At 41.2% G+C, this 24,051-nt stretch overlaps 1 protein-coding gene across 6 annotated transcripts in view; it reads right to left on the bottom strand.

Annotated features, from left to right (window-relative positions):
* Nucleotides 1–24,051, bottom strand: part of ptprub (protein tyrosine phosphatase receptor type Ub) — a 162,594-nt gene that overhangs the window by 65,416 nt on the left and 73,127 nt on the right. For all 6 annotated transcript variants that reach the window (XM_065957543.1, XM_065957541.1, XM_065957545.1 and 3 more), the window contains exons 3-4: nt 10,865–11,136; nt 3,143–3,224 (exon numbers count right to left, since the gene is read on the bottom strand). In XM_065957543.1, coding sequence (XP_065813615.1) covers nt 3,143–3,224; nt 10,865–11,136 — 354 coding nt within the window. The remainder of the gene's footprint in view (nt 1–3,142; nt 3,225–10,864; nt 11,137–24,051) is intronic.

Below are 24,051 nucleotides of genomic sequence, written 5' to 3' on the forward strand. Positions count from 1 at the left end.
TCTTCTTATTCTTTTGGCCTTGTTTTCATGTGTTTCAGATGTATTAACAGCGTAGGAAAGATGTTGCTGCATCTATCCTTTCAACGTTCAGAGTCTTTACAGCCCACAGAAATGTATGTGAACAGGAATGTTGAATATTAATGCAATATTATTTAACATAAGATTAAAGAAGTCAAACTATAATGTGTGTGGGCAGTGATGATTCTAGAGACTACTGGGGACCCAGGCAAGAAATAATTGGGGGCCCTACAACCTGCATTTATCACCATCATGTCTGCCATGCTTACTCCTTCCTCTTAATGTCATGTTTCTGATTTCTCTATGATAGACCGAGAATTCCTCTATACTTTCACTAAAAAACATTGGTTTTCACAGCAATAAGCCAACGAGAGTAAGTGCTGTCAGATGGGGCACCCTTAGGGAGGTTTCCTACTGTCACTGCTAAATTTGCACATTTTGCTGTGGTTTAAGGTTTGTCAGCCCTCAGGGGCCCCCTATCAGTCTGGGGCCCCAAGCCGTTGCCTGCCTGCCTTGCCTGTTGACAAGCAGCGCCTCTGTGTGTGGGTTTTTTTTAACATAAAGTTTAGATTAGTTTGTAAACGTATGTGTTAAAAGGGTCATTCAGAAGCCATTACCATAGACCCAAATAACATCAGATTAGAGGCAATCTATAAATGAGCCAACTGTGGGAGTGAATCTGTGTGAGAAAAGCCTCAGAGTGAGCATCAGTCCTCCACATTTTGACTAATAATGTCCCAGCATGCTGTGCAGAGATACAAATGAGTCAGTGTGTGGGAGTAGCCCTCTCACCCAACTCTGTGATTAACAATAGAGAAGTGAGATCCACACCCCTGCAGAGTGAAATCACTGGGTAAACGCCAGCAGCACTGTCTGCCATCTCTGAGAAATGGGGTAGGAGAAGTCCACATGTCACTCAGGATGATTGACGGGGAGACATGGCAGAGCGGCAGTGAAGCTGAAGCTTCGGGGAGAGGCAAATGTTTTGGTCTCATGCATCCCCTGCTTGGTTTTGTGCTGCGATCTAGCAGAATGGGGAGATGACAATTTATTGAGCTTGTTTGTGTACAGTAGTAAGAGGAGACTGTTCACATCTGTACCCTGCAGGCAGCCATGTTTCCTTTGAGTGACTCTCCCTCCTAAGGTTAATTCATAATTCATGCCTGAGAGCCGAACATAAACAAACACGGTAATGAGTGTGAACGGAAAAAAGAAAAAAAAAACTCCATTTGGCAAGAGCTCTGGTGTAATACAGCTAAATGTGTCAGATCTTATCCTCAGGACTCTTTAGAGTGATAAATATTTCATTAGGGCGCATTTCTGCTTCCAAAGTCAAAGACTACGTCTCAGGAGAATAAAACTAAAATGTCCAGACTGCTTTATCAAGAATTTACAAAACGTGTTATGCTCATATTTTATTTTATTTCTTTCCACTATGTGACACTTTCCCTCCGGGTTTCACTCCTTTCCCTGCCCTGTCGTTGCCAAGTAGTGCAGGCTGGCAGTGTGCCACATCATAAGGCATGCTCAGGTCTTGATGAGAGTCTTAATTATTTAATGGCCACAGTGGGAGCATTCAGAGGATGCCATCTGCTGTTTTAGGGAAAAACATGGTGGCTGACTGGGTGGTATGCATGCAGTAGGGTTAAATACCAAACTTAACATTGCAAGTGTTGTCTATAACACAACATGTCTGAATAGTCAGCCTACCAACAATGCAAGGGTGGATAGCTCAAATGCTATTAGGATGTCTGACTGCTCGTTGGAATTTAAAATAAATAAGAGTATCTGATGAATCAGTGTCATTCACTACTTCTTGATTGCTTAAAAACTGAAGACAAATAATATCTGGCAATATTTCAACTTAAAACATCCAAATTGCTAACCTGCTGGCTGAGCACAGAAAGCTACAGACATTAGCATTCAGCCACTTACTGGCTAATATGACCAAAAGCTAGGAAGTGGCTGAAAGTTAATATTGATTATAACTTTACACAAAACAATACAACAAGCATTTCTATATAATACAAAGTGATGGTTCACTTCATTATCAATATTATGTTTGTTGGAACTTCTCATAAAACGCAAAGTAATTAAGGGAGCAGTTGAATGCTTGTGTTAGCTGTTGTCTAAAAGTAGCTAACAGCTTATCTTATATGTTATTTTACTTTGCTTGATGTCCCTCTGGATTTTCACTTTCAATTCTCTTTTCAGTATCTTGTAAATCAGGACACAGTGAAATTATTTACATTCCTCAGTTACCCTAAAACGTACAACCTGAAACAGACAACGGACATTAAAATAGCATTTTAGTTTTACCCTGATTATGATGTCAGAGATGATAGAGGGATATATAAGTGTTGACAGTGAGAAAACATTACATCCCCATGAGATCAAAAATAGCCCTCTAAGCTTGAGTCAGCTATATGAGTCACTTAGAGTAGTGTGAACATGGCTGTTAAATGTGCTACTAGCACTTGTGTTTCAGCAGTGGGTCATACAGCGAGTGAAAGTGTCATGGAGAGAGTTTGTCCAGGTATTGAGCTCATGGGGCTTACTGAATATGTCTTACACATGGTCCTCAGGGGCTGACAACACACTGCACTGATACTCCCACTTTTACACCACTGACACAAAAAGCCCCTGCTGCAGGAAGCTGTCGCTAAAACTAAAAAAAAAAACTTGAAGAGAAGGCATTTTCATAGCGCTTTGAAATGTAGCACTGGTATGGAAAAAGGAACCTCTGTACAGTGTTAGTAAGGACAAAATCTACACCACACGTCAGGTCAAGCCAAAGATCATGAATGTGTAGAAGCCTTTCAAAAAACAATTCAAGGTTTACCAAATTAACAAACGCATTTGGTTGTCAAACGGGGCAGGATGGCAGGATGGCAGGTGGAAGGAAGTGTTGGCATTAAGTGTCACAGTGTTTTAACAGCTCTGCTGCTGTTGCAGGGCGCCCCAGGACGACGTGCAACACCAATATGAAAGCTTGATCAGCCATTTCTTCTCTCCTCTTCCTCTTCATGCTGCTAGGAAGTACATCTCCCACCCAAACCACTAAACCCTAGTTGTCTTCCAGCACCTCCTGTAATTGCAATTCATTATCAGAAGTGGCACTTACAGCAGGGATAGTTGAGCACCATGATGTCATCTAAGGCGATGTAGCCGTGCCTCTCCCTGGAAACCATAGCCTCAATCAGTACCTGCAAAAAAGAAAAATACATTATAATCAGATTTAATTCAACAATTACAGCAAATCAAGCTTACACTTGTGGCTAACCTACTGCTCTCAACGCTGAAGCAAAAAGGCATTTTCATAATGAACATGAAGAGCTGCACACATTCTGCTGCTCTTGTCCTCCTCTCAGGGACAGGCGCATTAATTACAAACTACTCCATCGCCACGTTGTTCCACATCTGTTGACCCAAAACAAAAAGCCAGAAAGTGATATAAATAGGGAAAGACAGAAGCATAAAATAAAGAGGTGGATAAGTATTGTTGCAGTCTGCAGGGCCAGGTGAAATAAGAGCTTCATCAGAAGGCACAAAATGTGGTGCCTGAGTCATGAGCTCTTTTCTAAATTCAGGATGCAGGCTGCTGTGAAGCCGTAAGAGCAGATAATACAGCTTGTACAGGGCCACGAGACTCAGGGGAGGACAAAGCTCCATACTGTCCTGTAGACAATAAGCTGGATGAGCAGCAGGCTCTCATGAAACCTAATCAATATCAAATCACCATCCTCTGGAAAAGTGAAGGAGTTATGAGACACAGGGGTGATGTTTGTTTTTCGCTGCAGCAAGGACAGTCCTCCATCGGCACGTTTGATCGAAGGCCAGCTATGAGTTATTGTTTCTCATAATCCTCCGACCAAATGATTACAACAGGGCTCCCAACAATGGGTCTGTAGTTTTACTGAGGAGGCCACACACTCTCACACACACACACACACACACACACACACACACACACAAACCAGCTATACCTTGTATCATTCAAGATACTTGGAATGTGTCTGATGTCTGTGTTTACACACATTATGCGAGAGTGGAACTAATTTTTCCCCAAAGTCAGGACTGGTAAAAAATATTTCTGCTACTACCTTGATGTTGAGTTACACTGTTTAGAAAAACACAGACAAAGATCTCTGCACACCTGAATGTATGGCATGTGCGTCGGAGGAGGGTAAAACTGAATAATGACAGCAAGCAGACATCAACATGTACATGGAAATGTTTGCTTGTTGCCATTATGCCTGATGAAGGTCGGTTAGACCGAGACGTTGTACGATCTGATAAACACAGCATAAAGAGAGAGAGGAGCCTTGCTCGTTGCCTTTAGTTACAAAGTTTTAAATTCATTATTTCATATGAAACTTAATGACATTAATAAATGTTAGAGTACCTTCAGCTCCAACATGTTACCTTAGTTTAACTTTCTATGCAGAAGTGATTGCATTTTCACGCAATAAGCAGAACATTTCTGAACATAGATCAGTAGGACATCAAGATAATCCCTCCCAACACACTCAGTTTGTGTTATCACACCTAATATAAGAGTTACAACAACATCTCATGACCTCTGGCCCAAAAACCTTCTTTCCAGAGTCAGCAGGACAGAGATAGTCCACCTCCACTTGGGAAGGAAGACGAGTGATTTAAGCAACAATTGGTGTGACAACCACCCTGGTCATGCACCACCCCCTAAAGGCACCTACGTCGACACTTCATGATGGGATGTGAGGAGATTGGGGTTAAATAAAAATCTCCTGACAGAAAGCTAGGTGTGCCGAGAGGGGAGAGAGGGGAGAGAGGGGCAGACAGAAGTGGATGGGAAAGTTAAAAAAGGAAAGCAGGAGGAAAGGTGCGGGGCTGCTGGGTCTCAGTATTGGAGGGTGACACAGCTCTGAATGAAGCTGGCTGCTCTCCTCCGGCTAACAGAAGGACACTGAGGCGAATCTCCTTCTGCCAGAGTCGATTTTTCTGTTTGTTTCAAGACATAGCTGGAACCAGAGCTGGAAGATGCTGCTTTTTTTTTTTAAGGGATATTAACATTTCCTGTTTTAATCATTCCCACTTTCTGCCCTATTTCAGGAGGTCTATTTACTTTGAAGCCTGTTCCAGATCCTTCTGTCTCATTTCACTCTTTCAGTGTTGCGTCGTCTTTCTCTATTTCTACCACTGTTTGCAGTTTTTCTCTTTCTCCCCTCCCTCCTAGTGTGCACCTGCATAAACATACAATATTTACAGCAGTAATTAAAGCACAAGATGCTCCAATATGTAGACCTGAATTAACCGTGTTAGCACACACTAGCAATTTAGTTTGGCTCACATCAAAATTAGCCAGAAACATTGATTAGGCTTAATGGTTCAAAATGTATTCGTAGGCCTGATTGGAGGTGTTATTACTCTCTGCTGCTCGAAAGCATTCAATAACAGATTGATTGCTGGTTAATCTGCAGTCTTCTTAGCCATTAGAGTAGGAGGTTATTAAGAGGAAGACATTCAGAGCATTTATTTCAATAAACAACCTTCCCAGATTTTTATTGGAAAGCCACTTTTCCAATGAAGCTGTCCGCCTGCCCAAACTTTATTCTAATGAACGGCCGTTTTACTTCCATGAGATTAAAATGCAGGAATCATCTCCTGAAAAAAAGTTAAAGTGTGACGTGCAGCGATTTATGACTGATATAAAATGCACATTAAGAGAACATATTACATTACCCTGTAAAAATGGCTTTTAGAGGCAATTGTAATGTATACAAATCAAGAGATGATTTATCCAGCTCCATAAAGCAGCTTTTACCTTTTTCCACTCGGGGGGGGGGGGGGGGCGGGGAACACCATTAGGCACAGAGGGCTTTCACTCACCATTACACGCAGTAAGAGATAAATAACTCCACAAGTATTCACAGACAAAAGGTCACAAAGTGAAGTAAATCTGTTCAGGTGGAAAATGTCAGGAGATAACAGTCTATGTCTGAAAATACAGTGTAAGGGTTAGGAATATAACTCTTTTTTTACCTAGCCACAGGCTGAGCTCGCAGGACTCTCAGCAGGCTGCCGCCGCAAAATAGGAGATAATATCAGACAAAGCTGCGATGTGATTGTTCTCATTTACAAGTCTTTGATGTGCCGTGGCTTTCAAATGTTGTTCCTTTTTTTTTTTTTTTTTTTTTTTTTTTACAAAATGAGTCTAAGTAAACAAGATGGTGTCATGGGAAAAGTGATTATTCATTAACTATGGGGGATAAGGTCAAGCTCAGACTACGTGTGTACAGAATGGGACAAATCTTCACGTCTCTATTTCAGAGTTAAAGTTTGTATAAAATTCGCCCAGTCAGCTTTGCGTGCTAGTTCAGCTCAGTTTGACTCCCACCCTCCATTTGAGAAAATCAGCTTGTCAACATTCTTTCCCATGTCAGAAGAAATTACAGTTCAATTTCATGAGTAAACTTTGCTTAGCTTAGCTTAGCATAGAGTGAAGAAGAAAAGAAAGCAGCTTCACTGGGTCGACCTTGTTTTTTTTTCTAAAGCTAAAGCTCTCTTGCCAACGTCATAAATGTGCAATAAATAGGCAAGCAAGGTCAACGAGACGACAAGACTCCAGGAAGTGACTGCACCAGGAAGTGGCTTTTTTATGTTTTTATTGTAGAGACAGTACAAAGGATAGAGTGTTGAATCAGAGAGAGTCGGGGATGACATGCAGGAAAGGAGCCAGAGGTCGGATTCGAACCCGGGGCGGCCGCTTCAAACTACAGCCTCCATACATGGGGCGCGTGAAGTAACCACTAGGCCATGGGCACCCCTAAAATGGTCTTTCTTTACATGCTGTTTTTTTCATTTACTGATTAAATAAGCACTGATGATGAAAAAAGACAATGTTGTTCTGAATTTCAGCACCACTGTGATTACATTTCCATCTGTGACCAAAACACAGCTGTGCTGATGTTCTGTAGAAAAGCACTCCCTCTCATGTTTTATTGATTAATTAGAAAGTCTCATCAGTAAAATTTCATTGATCACACATTTAATATCAACGTATGGAAAAAAGTATTGCGATACCAAACTGGGAAAGTCAGAAAAGAGAAGAAGTAGAGAAAGTGAGAGCTTGTAAGGAGGGGAGTGGGACACGTCTTCGCTCTAGTTGTCAGTCTTGGAGGGCTGGATAACATCTTTAATATTTCATAACAAGGTTCTCCTGGTACTGCAAACACTTCTACCAATAACAGGCAGAGAGAAATATGGCAAAGTACACCCCACACACACACACACACGACATCTTCAATCGAGACATGTCAAGGTGATCTAACACTCTTAGATTTCCTCCCCAAAAAAATCCATCCAACTCCAAATCCCAGTTTCCCCACTGTAATAGAAGGAAGTTGTGTTTGTGTAATGCTCGTCAACCCTGACATTAATATAAAGAGAAAACTGATCAGAGAAGATTCCTGAACTCGTGGTTTGGACAGAAATAAAAGCAATGGGAACATGTTGAGAGAAAGTCCTGCATGAATGATGCAATCTTTTCTTTAAGTACTAAAGGTGTAAAAAAAAACACAACAACAACAAAAGAACGAACAGGTAGGTAAACAAATTATGATTTGGTTGTTCAGTATATTCTTATTTTTGCTTTAATTAGAGATTTACTTTGACTGTTTTAATAGATTTTGTAAATCATGTTGTTAGGACACAGAACTGGGACTATCTGTGCTGTAAACTTTGTGGTTTTTTTACAGGCTAAATCTGATTCTTGAAATGGGCGACCTTGAGGGTTATCTCTTACATCTGTATCCGTGCAGTGGAAAGGGCTACACTGACATTTTGTATCTCTGTGCTGTAGGCAAGGAAATGGGAGCTCTAATATGACCTGAAATCTAATAAGGCAGCGACAACCTGTGGAGAGGAAAGCCTTCTCCAAAATAAACGATAATGGGATTTATTTGGCTGAAGAGATAATGAGAAGAAGTATCTATTTTCCACCTCTGCTTTTAAAAAGATCTTGTTGCTATAGTTTAATGACAGGGTATATCTGCCTGTCTGTCACCTAAAAGCCAAAGTGATTCAAATAAATCAGCTATAGAGCTCATATAACTCAAACCCTTTGGTGTTAAAAGACACAGAGGAGGCAGCTGACATGTTTTAAAGCTACAAGTCTGATGAATCTCAAGAAAACCGTGAGACTTAAACAGCATCCTATTGTTATCCTGCTGTGTGATGACCTGGTTCACAGCAGAGGACAGCTATTCATGAAAACATTCAGCCTTACACTCATTTGACCCGCTTCTGTTCCGTCTGTGTAAAAGGAAGCAGCAACGTGTTGCAAAGCGAGACCTCGTGTCATTCCACTGTGATGAGGTTTTTCACTGCAGAGGGATTAGCCATGTAAGCTGTACTATTTGACTTTGAGGAGGGGGGGCAGTTTGTTTTGCCTGCTTTGTACTAATAATAAACACAAGCTTAGCAGAGTGAAGTTAAATGTGGAACAACAGACAAAGCTTCCTTACTCACTGCGATTTGATCCTTTTCTTCTGATAGTGCCAATACCTGAGACAAGTTGTTAGAAATGTATTTTATCAGATTTTGGCGGTGGGATTAAATGAATTCCTGAGCACAGGTTGTTCAGAAGGAAAAACAAATATTTCATCAGATTAGATCACCTTATCAAGTTTTGTTTTTGTTTCGGGTCAAACCTTCAGCAGGATTTTTTAAAACACTGGGGAAGGAGTTGAAAAAACTAAAAAACAATTAAAAAGGAAAAGTCTGGAACATCCCGATCCCAGAGGACGGCTGAAATCAGAGTGGATCCAAGAACAGAAAGTAATAAAACATTGAAAGTGGTAAAACCATATGCTTACCCTCTCCATGTCACATAGCTAATGGCCTAAATGTTGGTATGTAGTCCCATTTAGAGCTATGTCCATCTCGGTTTTGGTAATCTTGACAAATTTGGATTAAATTCAGGGAGATCTAATCCAATGAACACAAAAGTCAAATGGAATGATTCTCAATGTAAAAAAAAAAAAAAAAAAATTGGATTTCCAAATCCTGATAATTAAAATGTTGAACTTCTGGGCCCTTGTGTCCAAACTTAATCCAATAAAAGGGAACACTGTGTTTTCAGCCACGTTATATAAAAGCTTGGTCATTCCTGGTTTAAACCGTTCTATGACAAGATACACTCTCTTCATTTATTGAAGTGTTAGACTCACATCCTTCTCCTACATTAGAAAGACAGCTTTTTTACCGGGATGAAGCCATAATAATCCTCGGTCTTCTTGCTGGAGGCTCTCAGTCCGAGCAACAGCCCCGGTTTGTCTCACCTATGAGCATGTACTGTTTTTTTTGTTTGTTTGTTTTTGGAGCTCTACAGGACTGTGAAACAAAAAGGACACAGCTCCACTGAAGAACAAAATCTCTAAGTACACCGGCAAATTGACCCTCTGCTGTAATACTTGACAGAGAAAAGTGAAAACAGGATAAAATGCGTGATTATGACATTCATGTCTGTCCTGATGTGATGGTCGAGCCGAAAAGTGCTTTTGGGTTTTGTTTCATAACACAGAGATCACAGCTCATCTCTCACTGCATCCATCAGCCGTGAAGAAGTCCTTAGCAAGACACTTGACTGTTTTCATCTCCCTCACTATTCAACATCCAGCGCAAGAGCAGCAGCTATTTCCAACATTTAATACAGCTATTGTAGAAGTAGTAATTCCCACTAACAACACCATCATTTATTTGTTTAAAAACTGAGCCGATGAACAGTTAGCTGACAGCAGAGCTTGCTGGGAGGGGCTGTAATGCAGTAGCACTGAGTGGTACAGCCACAAACATTTTATTTCCATTCTGAACGCAAATGGAGGATTAATTTATCGAATATGATCAAATGTTCTTTTTTTTACTTTTATTATATCATTTCTTATTTTCAATGTTAGCTATGAACCAAGACACACGTGGATAGAAGAAGTGTTGCAGCTTCTTTTCCAGCTCATATTATTTATATATTTATTATTATTTATTTGTTATTATTTCCATGTAGCTTTGAAAACAAAGCTTTTAACAATGTGTGCATATCCCCGTACATTCAGAACAGCAGCAAAACCTTCACTTCGATCTTTGACAGCTCCTGCATGTATACACTGTACGTATTGAGGCTTGTTAACCATAAAGTTGAAAACATTTACATCTGATGATAGCAGAACAGTGTCACTCCGCAGAAGAGGCGACTATTACTTACAGTGAAGGTCAGATCTTTCAGGGCCGAACATGATTTCATTAAGTCTGGGGGGGGGGATTGGCACTTCTTAAAATGCACACTACTCAACTTAATTGCTTTTTGACAGCTCCGCAGAGTTTGCAGAAAAAAGAAATTGGATTAATTGATGGATATCAATCGTGCTCACCTGACTGTGCAGTCTACAGAGCACAACACGGCAGGCACCCAGAGTAGATGCCAGTCAATGTTTGTGTGCCGTAAGTAGGTAATGACATGCTATGCTAATGGCTGGATACTCTCAGGTCTCGGAGGATGGAATCTCTACCAGGCTTTCCCACAACATACCCATTTAGGGCCCTTTAGCACTAACATTGGCTACATCCACAGGAGAATCAATGCTAATTAAATTGCAAATGTAAGTAATTAAGACCAGATTCACCTTGAGGCTGAATTGAATAGTGATCAACAGAGCCTTACTGTGTTACATTTTTCAGCTGTTGAAGATGTCGGGCCCGCAGAGCTTCTTCATGAAAGTGAAACCTCTTTTAAATGTTTAACTCATCAGTGTCAGAGCGTTATATTCCTTCATTAAATCATCAGGGAACAAAGAAATGAGTCAGTACGTACCTGGTATTCATTAGGCCAGAAGGTGCTGACAGCCAGCTCCACCTGGTGCCACTGCTTGCCGTGAGACCCCGACGTGTTCCACACCGGACTCCCGAGCGGACCACCGTTCACTCGCACATACGCCTTCAGGGCCCCTGGACTGTGGCCATCCCGACTGTACAGAAAGTAACTGAACTGGACGCAGTGAGTGTCGTTTTCACTCAGCGTCTGCAGCAGCAGCTGAGCACGGTGACCCACTGCATGCTGGGAGGAGTTCACCAACAAATAGGATCCTGAAAGGAAAAGACAAAAGCCATCAGTTATTTATTCAAATACAACTTGAATGACATTTCTTTTACGTACGACCAAACTCTGTATGCTTAGGTATGATATAAAAAAAAATCATGTTCTGAATACCAATATCAAAAGTTATTAAAAGTGAGGATTGTTTGATTTGGAGCCAATCCATGTATAATTTAACTGGTTGGTATATGCTATTTTCTGCCTCAGATGCAATGTAATTTTTGGTTTATTTTAAATAATAGTGTTCCCTCTGCACCGACTGTCATATATGCATATGAATCACAACCACACATTTTTGCGGTGAAGCATGAATTTTGAAAGTTAACAAGCAGCTAAGACGCCTGCAGCAATGAATCATTTTAAATTGGAAATTAAAAGCTGCCCAACGGACACTTGCAGAGCCTGCAAAGCTCGTCTTTCTAGAGGAAGAAATAACGGCTTACTCTTTAGTCAGGTTTTTTTTTTTATATCAGTGTATTTTATTTTTAAAGATATTCATGGTTACTCATTGAAAATGGAAGACCACATAGGGGAAACTGAGTAATGACGTCCTACGAGTGTGCTATGTGTATCAGTATGAGTTAAAATGACATGTTTCTTCCACTTTGATGTAGCCAGGATGACAAACATTTGAAAAAGAAGCATCAGCCTTTATGCTGTGAATATGTCTATAATACAGTTCACGCGAGTGGTGTAGATTTATAGATAAATGCTGGAGGTTTCTTCCTGAGCCACTGAGGGATTGGAGTTAGGCAGACTCATATTAACCAAGGCCAACATGTCACAAAGGAACACATATGCTTTTTACCACTTTAAGCAGGTGGAATCAACAAGAAAAAAAAAAAGAAAGTATTCTCCCACCACTCATTCTGTGTGTGGGCGGTTGATAACAGGAAAAAAAATGTGCCCTGTAGAAAAAAAAAGACACAAATCGGTGTTGGCTGAGGCGCTACTTCTGGTGAATACTGGAGAGAGATACGAGTGAAAGCTGGAAGGATAAGCCAACAGCCTGAGCGAGACACAAAGAAACAGCGGCAGTTTTCCCACTGCAAGGTGATGCAGAGGTAGCAAACCAGATTCACAAACCCCCCGAAGCCTCCTCTAATCAGGATAACATAACCCCATTGCCCTTTGCCTAGCATCTGTCCTGCCTCGAAGTCTGCGCCCGCTAACGTGATTAGCACAGCAATGTTGGGAGACCTTCCTATGTACTCTCATAATCAAGCCTGTTGTCTCTGTACTCCAAGGTCTTTCTGTTCTCCGTCAGAAAAGAGCCCAGGAGAGCAGACAGTGGCAGACATGGCGCCAGGTGTCCTGGAGACATTTATTCTGTACTCAGATGTTACAGCATGTGAATGCTAGATTGTCAGACAGGGAAATCATTTCTTTAAATCCCCCAGTGTCTGCAAAATGAAATGAGGAAGCTTTTCCAACAAAAGAAACCACATTAACTCCCTAATGCTTTAACTTACTCAAACTTGATGACCATTCAAAAACAGGTAGCGTCAGTTCAAAGTTTTATTTGTCAGGCACAAAAAAATAAAAAGCTTCTTTTGTCGTTCTCTCAGTTGACTACATAAAAAATCAAGACACCTGTTGGAGTCATCTGCTTTTTCAGCAGCGTCGCCCGGCTACTGAGAAAACACTAATTACCTGTTTAAGTGCAAATAAGACAAAACGCGTAACTCCACAGGCTGATGTTCTACATAATGAGATTGAGATTCACAACCTTTGGCCCTGAGCTATAAAGATAGTTCAAATGAGGACCGCAGAGGAGCAGAGACGGTCGTTATCTGCAGGCAAGAGTGCAGCCTTTTCCTGCATAAGCCCCATTGCCCTGCAGCCGACTGTCAACAGCCCCTGATTTGTGTCTCATCCTGGGCTTGAGATCTCGGCACTCTCATTTGGCTCTGCTTAATTAGATCTTTCAGGATCCATCTCCTCTCCTGCACCCTGCAGGCCCACAAGGGAGTCATAAAACAATAGCAAAGGGCTGAAGTGTGGCAGCCAGACTGTCCTCACTGTTGTGTTATATCCTGGAAGTGTGCCCTCTTTATTATATATAGACATTATTAACACCTTTCTGTTGACTTTGCAATTTACTTTAATGTGATGCAGGGACACATAAAGCAGTTATTCTGCTGCTCTCTAACCTCCTTTGAGATTCAAATCGAAGATAGGTGAAGTCATCTTTTTAATACGGTGCTGCAGGTGAGTGAATGTGATGCAGGAGAAGAAAGGTCCTTAAATTACACACTGTGACATATCAGATGTAGGCCCTGAACACATCATGTTTAGGAATCCTGAGTCCAGAGGTAAAATGTTCTTATTCTTTGTCTTGGCTGAACATCAGTCCAAAAATCAAATTATATTACCTCCAAAATAAGAGAGTAGGAATTAAAAAAAACAAGTGAATTGAAATTGAACACATCAAAATAAGAGTTTTAATCAGTGATGGCATAGTTACAGCTCAGGCTTATTATCCAGAGATACAGTTATCTGGATTCCAAAGTACATCAAAGTTTTTAAAATCTGTTGTCTGTGGTCACATTCCCATGTTGGCACAACCAGCAGGGCTGCGCGTTTCAAGTCAACCAGCAATGATTGCATTGCCAGAGCAATGGGTAGTGTGGGTAGCCACTGTGATACAGTTAGCTACAGCATGGTGGAGTCTTTGAAGGGAAAGCATAAAAAGCCTCAAAGAAAAAAAGAAACTTGGCGATGAGAGGGGGGGGATTACAGTCTAGTCAAATAGAGGAAGCGCTCAACAGCAGACTAACCTAGGTGAATATTTGGCTTTCACTTTATGGAGAGTGCAAGAATAAAAACATGTTGCATTAATAATCCAGCACAGGTATTTATTCAATAGTTGTAGCATTTTCTTTCCATGTTATAAAGAATTACTGTCTTGCAGCTGTGGATTTTTCTAATTTATTAGCCGTGCAATTCGTGTAAAGTCAACAAAGACTTTACCTTGAGTTGGTGTAAACACGTCCAGGAGAAGCTTAGTTTGGACATGAAGAATGTGTTACTTTCCATCAAGTTATTATAGAGAAGTAAAGAAGAGGTCGGAGCATTGACCACACAAAGTGACGACTCCACTCTAACACTCATAGAAATGTGTGGACTTATCGGAAAAGTAACCCCTCGACTGGAAGTTCGCAGCTTTTACAAGAAACAACTTGATTGCACACTTTGACTGTAACCTTCATTTTTGTCATCAGCACTCGAGCCACCATGTGTTTGTCTAGCAGAAGACTTCTGACAGTCTCTTTGTTCTGCAAACTGGAGTTGTTTCAGCTGTCTGTTCTCTGCCACTTGTGCTTGCAATCCATTCAATTGCCTTCTTATATCATACGGCAACATTTTTAAAATCTCAAGACATCAAACTGTAGAGCTCTCATGACAATGGCTGCATGTTGTTCCTACTTCGTAGATTGCTCTAAATGCCATGATACTGTATATATTAGTTATATATTACATTAGTTGTAGGAAGAGCAGGTGCTATTGTTTGATAAGGTATGGATTCATCCTTAGATCTTGTATATTATTATAATAATAATAATAATACATTTTATTTATGAGAGCCTTTCTGGACACACAAGGACACTGTACAACAATCAACATTTAAAAAAACAACAATAGATAAAATCAGCATACAATAAAAGAAATGAAATGTAGGACAGTGTAATTACAGTTAAAATGTGAGAGTGAGTAGGCGATCTTGAACAGATGGGTTTTGAGTCTGGATTTGAAGATGGGGAGAGAGTCAATGTTGCGTAGGTCAGGTGGCAGAGAGTTCCAGAGCTGGGGAGCAGAGCAGCTGAAGGCTCTGTTATATACTTCTGTGATACATTCTGAACTCTCTTTTAATGGATGAATTGCTGTTATCAATCTGTTACTAACTGTGCAGGTCACGTCTTTCCCTGTGAACCGAGCGTCTATTTATGAAATTGTGTTTGTTATCTTCTGATATTTTAATTGATTTACTCTGCGTCTTTGTCTGTTTTTTCAGGAAAATAACTTTTCCTTGTTCACATTTCCATGATAAAGGTTAACACTGGAAAACAAATAAGAGCTAATCAGATCAAACTGTAGTGTTTAGTGCGACCAAGCATGACCCCTCTACACAAGAGACGGCATCGTTCATGAATTATACTCCAAAGCACTGTGAAATCTGATAAAAGTCCCTTCTATCTATTTATGCCCCTCCCCAAGGGCAAAAGAACATCCATAACAAGATTAGGAGTGATCCAGCACATCATAATTCATACGGGGGCACGGCTGGACTGCAACCTGGTCATGGGCTGGAGGTGACACTATCTGAAGCAGACTAAGAATGGAGAGGAGGATGACAAACAGAGGGCGGGGTTTGTGCAGCATTACACATGGTGAGGTCAGAAAGAGGGCGACAGGGAGACGGAGACAGGGAAAAGGCCTGAATACAGTGGGATTCACATGTGTTGGGGTTGAAAAACTGTCCTTGACGCTGCTCTCTGTGTCACTGCGGTTAGTCTAAACCCTGGCACCCTCTCTGCACATCAGCCTTTATGCTTCTCTCTTCACTAATAGGTGCCTTTAATTCAAACACGTGCTCTGGTCTCAGAAGGTCATGAAGGATTTCAATCTGAAGGTCTGATGCCCCCCCCCAACAACAACAGCAATAACCTTCACTAGATATAAGTGAAGACTATAATAAATAAAAAAAAGTGCTAAAGTGGGGATAGAAAGGCGCTCTGGTCATTGGTCTGAAAAGGCACATTAGCCCATTAGCACATTAGCGTTGTCATGTCCCTGATGTTTTGTCTCACTGTGAGAAAATCGGCTCCCAAATGTAAAACCTCCTCATTGTGTATCAAAGCTGTTCACAGAGCAATAAGAGCTTTCAATCCAGACATTAAAGCCTCATCGCTAACACCAGACGCTAATGTGTTTATTAGCAAATCAGCCTCACAACAACAAACATAGTCTTTGTTTGATTTTACGACGTGTTAAGCCGTATGACCTTCTGAGTATTTCGAAGGAATGCCTGGCGTGTAGTGAGAAACATTGATGGAGGCTTCAATAAAAGGAAACTCGTTGAGAGGACGGACAAGTTCCCTTCTTTAATGGAAGATCTCACACAGGGAAAAACCAATAAGACAGCACTCAGACTTAATCAACTTATCACAATGACAAGCAATGACAGCAGTCCTGCTAGGAGGCTGACCTTATGACCAAAAAAAAGAAAAGCAGCACCACAGTTGTGTCCGAATTTCAAGAAGTAGCTTTGTCAAGGTTTGAACTGTGTTTCCTCTTTAATAACTCGTGTCAGCAAATCTCTTCACAAACTGGAGACACACGATACTGTCCAACGTGCTCTACTTTTTATCACACCGCTCCTACCTCCCCCAATCCTGAATCCTACCACTGACAACCCTTACTGCCCCTACGTCTGTAAAGCTTTACAGCAAATATTCTGTTAAAAAATGCACAATCAATAAATCCTTGATTGCCACAAAAAGACAAAACAAGGCTTGACAAATTTAGACCCCAATCGTCAGTTAAGCTGACTTTTGGTTTTGGAAAAGTTGAAAACACACAAGCCAACAAAATCTTAACATGCAGGGTATCTTACAATGATTCAACCCACACTGCTTTAATGAATAGAAACATCTAAAACGTAGCTACCTGACATGCTAGGTTACAACTGCTAAGCTATGACTGGCTCTTTAGGGGGCTGTTTGAGAAAATGTCAAATCTGTAAAAAGATAAAAAAGAAAAAAATGGTAGAAAACTTTATAAACCTCTGAGATTTTGGACAATGGCATATTTCAATTTATTTTTAAAAAGATGGACATTTGCTTCAATAGATAACTAGTTATGCTAGCTTGCACGCGCGCGCACACACACCATGTCAGATAAGTGGAAACATGGGCGTTAGCTGCATTAAAGCCGACTCCATTGCAGCTGGATCAATAGAGCCACCCGGCTGCTTTGCATCAGCGCATGCACGACTTGACAGCTTTTCCATCCCCGAGGCTGACATACCACCTGAAGTGAGGAACCTAATCTCATTTTCACCCCCCACTTGTTCTATCATTCACAACTCCACCTCCTTCATACTCATTGTCCTCCCTTCATATCATTTTTCATTATCGCTGCTGTCATCCATCACGCAGCTTCTCTCTCTCACAACTTTTAAAATATCCAAAGTACAGTAAGTATTGATGTTTTCTGTTCTCTGAAACTAAATGCCCTCTAGCTGTGGTATAATGGAATGGCCAAATGGAATATCCTCTGTTATTCTTTTCTAACTGGTAATAAAAGAACAATATTCAATGAATCATTATTCTTTTTTATCTTCTTCTGATCTGGACTTCACTTTGCTGCCTTCTGGTTTCTAATCTAAAATGAAAAATTAGACCAATAGGTGACAGACAATATTGTACTAGGCTGTATGGCGCCAAGGGGCAATTTTAACCTTTCTTTGAGTGCTTTTCCTTTGTCTTCACTTTAAACAACTAATCCTCAATTTCTCCTCTCAACTCTGTCTTATCCTCTCATTCTTATCCAGAGCTGTGACTGGTTTCTCTGCAGGTCTTTATCACCCTGAAGTAGAGGGCTAGTAGACCATTACCAACGCCTCTGGGGACATCCTGGGAAGAAATGGAGAGTGAGAGAGTGGGGTGGGGGGGGCAGCAGCCGAGGACTGATGTTCCAGCAGAAAATAAATGAAATACAAGTGGTGCTTTTGTCCAAGTAGAGTCTGTGCCTTCCAGCATTTGAGAAAGATAAGTCCACGTCAGCAAGTGTTGTCTTCTTTCCAAGCCGAGAGGGGGGGTGCGGGCTGCATTTTCTCAACAGTCTGCTGGTGTTGACCTTTTGAATTGTCCTCCAGGCAGTTCAGGATCAACTGCCAGATTTGCCCCAGAGAGAGGCGGATGAGCGACATATGTGAAATGAGAGGGAGGCAGGAAGATGTGCTCTTTTTGTATGGCTATGTCTGGTTATCTTAATGCATTGTACCCATGAAAAGCTATTGTTCTCAAATTGTCTAGGTCTCAGGTATGCACACCTAATAGAAATCCCTTTAAATCAAAAGTAATAATTTAGGGCTGCTCGTCTTTTTATCCTCAGTCCAAATCATATTTCAGAGGTCACTCGCAACACAGGATGAGCAGAAACATTTCCGGTTTTCAGGCATGAATGATTCTGTCGCGCCAGCTGTCCATCCGAAACACCGCCAGGCAGACAGAGGTGATGTCGGCTGCAGCCATAAAACTGAAGACAATCCTTCACATACTGCACAGATCTTGACCACATGAATGAGTCACTCATTACAAGAGATTAGTTCAGCTTTAACCGCCAGCAATGCTAATGAAAAGAACAATTGCAAATTGTCCTCTTAATACATTCAGGACTGTTAAAATTCATAAGAATGTCCTTAAAACTGAGCATTGATGCACGGACTGGAACTGCAACTCTCATTTTGCAGCCGAGCTACACCACCTAGCATTTTGTGCATACAACTATTAGCAATACTCACTTTAAGTTTTACTTTAAATGTAATAGATCGTGCTTTTATTCTTAATTTGTAAGTGAAACAAAAAAAAAACCTATCTTCTTGCTGATTTTCCAGCAGCCTCCTACCAGCGGCCTGTGTTCTCTAACAGTGTGTGTCCACTCATGACAGCGAGGCTAAGATCACCCCTGGGGCTCTGAAGGTTGGTCAAGGATGTAATCAACCATGTGCTCAGGCTATAACCTCTAACACAGACAGACAAACAAGATAACCGTGCGGCCCTGATTAATTCCAATCTCTGCTAGGTCTGTAGAACAAAATAAAGTTTCTCACGAAAGGAGCCATGCATCACCATTAGCTGTCTGGTCAAAGTGCAAGCCCTCGGTGATGTTGTACAAAATGAACATGTCAGGGCCTCAAGGGCAGCGGGGAAAAAAAATAAGGAGCTAGATTAGATTTAGCTGATTGGGACAGGCATCATAAACACATTGAATGCTAATCAAACTGATTAAAATCAATATACAGATAAACCAATAAGACATTATAAAGCTTGTGTTTGTACAGTACTACAATGGTTTGATGCAGGAAGGCAATCACCTTCAAATTCCTGTTTATATGAATCTCAGCTATATTTCCTTATAGAGAATTTAAGCATGTGCAGCTATGACATTGGCTTTAGCTGTGGCTTCAGGGTGCTGTGGAAATCCATAGTACTGCCCTTAAAGCCCTCAGCAGCACTTAATCAGCCAGTCATCCCCATCAGGGAACACATCACACGGCCCTCAGAGACACGCTCTCCCCCAATAGAACAATTAGCCTCGGGCTTCTATAACAGCAAATACAATATTGATAAGTGCAGTGCTTAAATATGGGTTCAGAGGAGTTTTTATAACATCATCCATCATGATCAATAGGGTATTCTCTCCATTAGGTAAGTGAGATATTAGATGTGTCAGTGAGGCATAAAAGATACTGATAGCCTTTTAAAGCCTCAAATTGTGTCTGCATTCACAAATTCTCAGAAATAAATCAAAATGACTCTTACTCATGTTAGACTTGGACTCAAAATTACGGTTAGATCAAAAGTCTATTTGCAGGGACATTCATAATTGAGCATTTACATGGCATCTGATTGTGTTAAATCAACCACTGAGCATATGTTCCAGTGTAACTCAGGTGCAGCTCTTTAACATTTCAGTCCCAGACAATGCACATATGGCTCTCCATCGCTGTCCTAGATTTCACGCCTACAGGGCATTCACGCATTCCTCTGTAAAGCCTGCGTTTATTTCACCTCAGAATCCAGTCCTTTAGGCCTTCAGGGCTTCATCCCAGTTAGCTTTTTCCCCCCTGGGCAATACTGCCACGAACTGAGACAGAAGGAGAACACATTGTCCCCCATCATGACAGTGCAACCGTATGTGAAATCCTGGATTTCCATATCTGTTGCACGAGTACAGACTTTTTCCTATGCGATCAGATCCATCTGACCTTCTCTGCTCAGATTTTTTAACACCTTATTTTAGCTGCAGCATTGACCGAGACTTTGTCCTGCCTCTCAACACCCCAGGAGGAAGAAGTTAAAATAGAATGAATTAATGGGTCTCCATTAACTCATTTCCTGTATGCCCCTTTCTTCTTAAACAGCTAAATTTAACATTGCTGCAGTCGAAAAGGAAACCTGTGCTTTTAAAATCTCTTTTAAGCACTTAATTTCTAGCCCAGGGGGACCTGAAGAAGACAGAATTTATGCATGAATATTTTCCAGGGATGACATTGCAAATCTCGCAGGACACAGAGGAGAGGCAGAGTGACATTCGGAGAAAGAGAAAACAATCCAGTGACGCGCTAGTTTTCTGATTAGATTTTCATTAGCTACTTGTTATCAATGACTGATCCCATTAACATGTCAGCATGACGACATGCCCCTGTGGTAGAATGAGAGGCTTCCAGGAATGGAGGGAGCAGCCGCATAATAGCGCACGCTATGTTTGGGTCATTTGTCCTGACACAGAGCTAATGAGCTAGTCACAGGAGGAAAGGAATGACAGTTTACAAATTTGGACGTGCTTTACAGTCCAAAGCACCTCCCGGCCTTTTTTTTTTTTTTCTAACATTACTGTCATGCTACATGTTCTTTGAAGATATTTGTAGTTTCTAAAGCTCCACTCAAATCCAACACTGTAGTGATTTAATTGTTTGGCTCTAGGCGCTCTATATCCCAGGATAACAGAGTCAACAGTGATGAATCAGCATAATGAGCCATTCAAGCAAAACAACCCTATATACTGTACAGTTTGCTCCTGTCCTCTCCACACGAACAGTCTGCGCACACACACACACACATACAGCCAATCTTGATATTTGTGTCACAGCAGTGTCGACAGATGCTGCTTAAATGGCCTTCAGCATGCTTTTTTAGTAACAACTCAAGTTGTTTAAAAGAGCCTTCAACACTGGCATCGGCAAAGTTGTCCGCCTACAATATTCCCTCCCAAAAAACACTCAAGTCCAAATAAACTCTTATGGCTTTCAAACAATAAGGAAGCATCTCTCCAGCTCTGTTGAATTGTATTGTGAGGACACATTTCCATGGATTCCAATGTGTGTAACATTATTTACTTTTAGTCACTAAATTAACAATTTCTCGATGGTGTTGCCATGTGGCAGCGCGGTGCTGCACAGAAACAGAGAATGCGTGTGCCACGTCACAGGAGGGTTTTGAGTCTGATGGATGGACAGGTGCCAGGCTCGGCCCAGGACGAGGCCACAGTCTAGTGGCTGGCAGATAAATCTGAGGCCGACACTGATAGGCTGCAGAGTTATCATAATGACAGGCAGGCTGGAACCAAAAGCAGGAGGCTGCAGATCCACCCATCCCGGAGGTGTAATGTGCTTGTGATTAACTGTCAATCCCCCCCTGTTTGGTGGGCAGACGCTCTATCGCAGAAAGAACCACTCATCATTGTGACAGCTACTGGAGCTGTGACCTTGGCCTCCGCTGAGATGCTGCAGACTTTTTAATAGGAATATCCAGAGATGTTGACAATTAATATGAAAGCATCAGAAATGTGTTCCTTTCATTATTATCCCAAGAGTTTCAAGTAGAGGGATAGAAGTATGATACAGTCAGGTACAGAACCCTGAAGAAGTGCTTTTTAAAAAAAAATAAGACCGTTTGATGTATAAAACAAGCAAACCCACAGGTGTGAAGAATTAATGAATGATGGCTGAATTCCATTTAGCTTCTACAATTGAGTAGTCCTCAGGCTGGTTACAGAATCATGTATTTTAAGAACAGCATAGATCTAACTTACTTCAGTTGAAGGTCTAAAATCATTCATTACACTAAACCCTAAATATTATAGGACTTATCTGATTGGTTTTAAACTCATCTCTATTGACAAATTGCATAATTGTATGTAGAATCTTTTATGTACTCAGGGGTCTGGGTTTTAGTATGGGAGCTGTTCTGGTTTATGTTTGTTTTACATTTGTAGTTCAAATAGATTTGACACACAAGTGTCGGGAGGCTTTGAAGCCATTCAGTGTTTAGATTTCAGGACTTTCTGGAATACTTAGAAATTATTTATAAGACCTCCATTAAACAAACATCTCCAACAATTTCAAAGTTTCAAAGTATTTATTTATTTAAAAGGGACACATGCAATGAACATTGCTTCATATGCTAAACACAAAGTAGATGCCATGCATACAGGTCTCTGTGGTTTCTGTTTTTCCATGGCTAATTTGCAGCCCCTGTCTCTGGCTCGGCTTTTAGGATTAAGAGAGAATAGAAAAACAGTTGAAAGTTGTTTACCTCTCATCAAAAGGCTTGCATTTAGAGTTTTTACAAAACTATATCCTGATGCTTTCATTCATCCATTATTTGAAGTGCTCGTGGCACAATGGTTAGTGTGTGTGGCGGGCGGCCCAGGTTCGAATCCGACCTCTGGCTCCTTCCAGCTCGTCATTCTCCACTCTCTCTCTCCCTGATTTCTGACTCTGTCCACTGTTCTATCTCTACAATAAAGGCTCAAAAATCCCCAAAATAAATCTTTAAAAAAAGGTGGATTGATTGTGTTAGGGTTGGGGACCAAAGTAGACTTGTAGCCAGACCAACACACCTAGATAACGCAGTTTGGAGTCAATTTACTCTTGCATGTATACACCTCAATCTGCCTCAAACTGGCAAACGTGACTGACGTTGCTCCTCAGTCCCTGAGCCGTGCTTTGACACGGATGTCAAACAGCTTGTATCTCATTGTACCAACAGTAAAGCCTGGATTGTGTACGAAGCTGTAAAGTCATCCATGTTTTAACCATTTGACATACAACCTGTTTGCTCCTTTTTTACATGTTTTTCAATTGTTGTGACAGTATGTGACGCAATAGGCTAACCAGAAGAACCAAACCAGATGGTCTAGTAGTAACTTCCTGAAAGGGGCATATCACCACCTACCGTAGCGGAGGTGGACATTCTGCCATAGATAAATTGTTTTTCCCCCGGTGCTTGTAGACTGAGACAAGGACATTAGTCCAGTTAAATGGCCTAATCGAGCTCAGCTCAACTTAACTGTGCAAGTAAGAGTACAGATTGTGTCATGCTCTCTTTGAGAAAATGTATTGACTCCAGAAAAAGTAATACGTTTCAGACCTTAATGGGCTTTGTGTGGGGCAGAAAGCCTGAGGTATGGAGGCAGTCATTTATACATTCCTCCTGGATCACCTTTTTGTTTGGCATTTTGTCTTTTACTTGAGGACCAAATTGCTGATAGACAGGAAACATTTGACAAGAAAGGTGGGGTGTGACAGGCCACAAAAGTCCCCATCACAAATAAGACCCTGAATGGTTATGCGGCCGGTGCTTAAACCATTAGGCTCCCAGTTCACCCAACTGGAACTTTTTAACAATGCTTCTGTTTTCACTTTGGTAATACGCATACCAGAGAAACAGCAGGGATATTACAAGCTCCTTTGATACTGTCAGCCTTTAAAAGTAATTAATTACACCTGTGTTATTTCCTTACGTGACATGCCAAAATGTCTTCCAGGGGGGAAAAAACGGCTGATAAAGTTTACAGTGCAGTGACCCTCAGTGAGGAAGGATCACCTGTATTCAAATGTGTTTCTGCATACTCAGATAGTAAGCGTGTCTGTATATTACTCCTGTTTTTATGAATAATGTATGCATCAATGTGCCAAGAGGACTTCTCAGTGACCGTGTCTGTCACTTGATGAGAAATGCATGTTGTATGAAAACAAACACCTGCTGTGTGTCTACGTGTCCGTGTGGAAACACAACACAACGCTGTGAAAACACTGATGACTAATTACTCCACCGGGTTTAAAAACGGTCGATGTTACTCCGGCTTTCATATCGCATATCAGCACTCTCCAC

The sequence above is a fragment of the Labrus bergylta genome, chromosome 8, assembly GCF_963930695.1.
Source record: "Labrus bergylta chromosome 8, fLabBer1.1, whole genome shotgun sequence".
In the NCBI taxonomy this organism is placed as follows: Eukaryota; Metazoa; Chordata; class Actinopteri; order Labriformes; family Labridae; genus Labrus; species Labrus bergylta.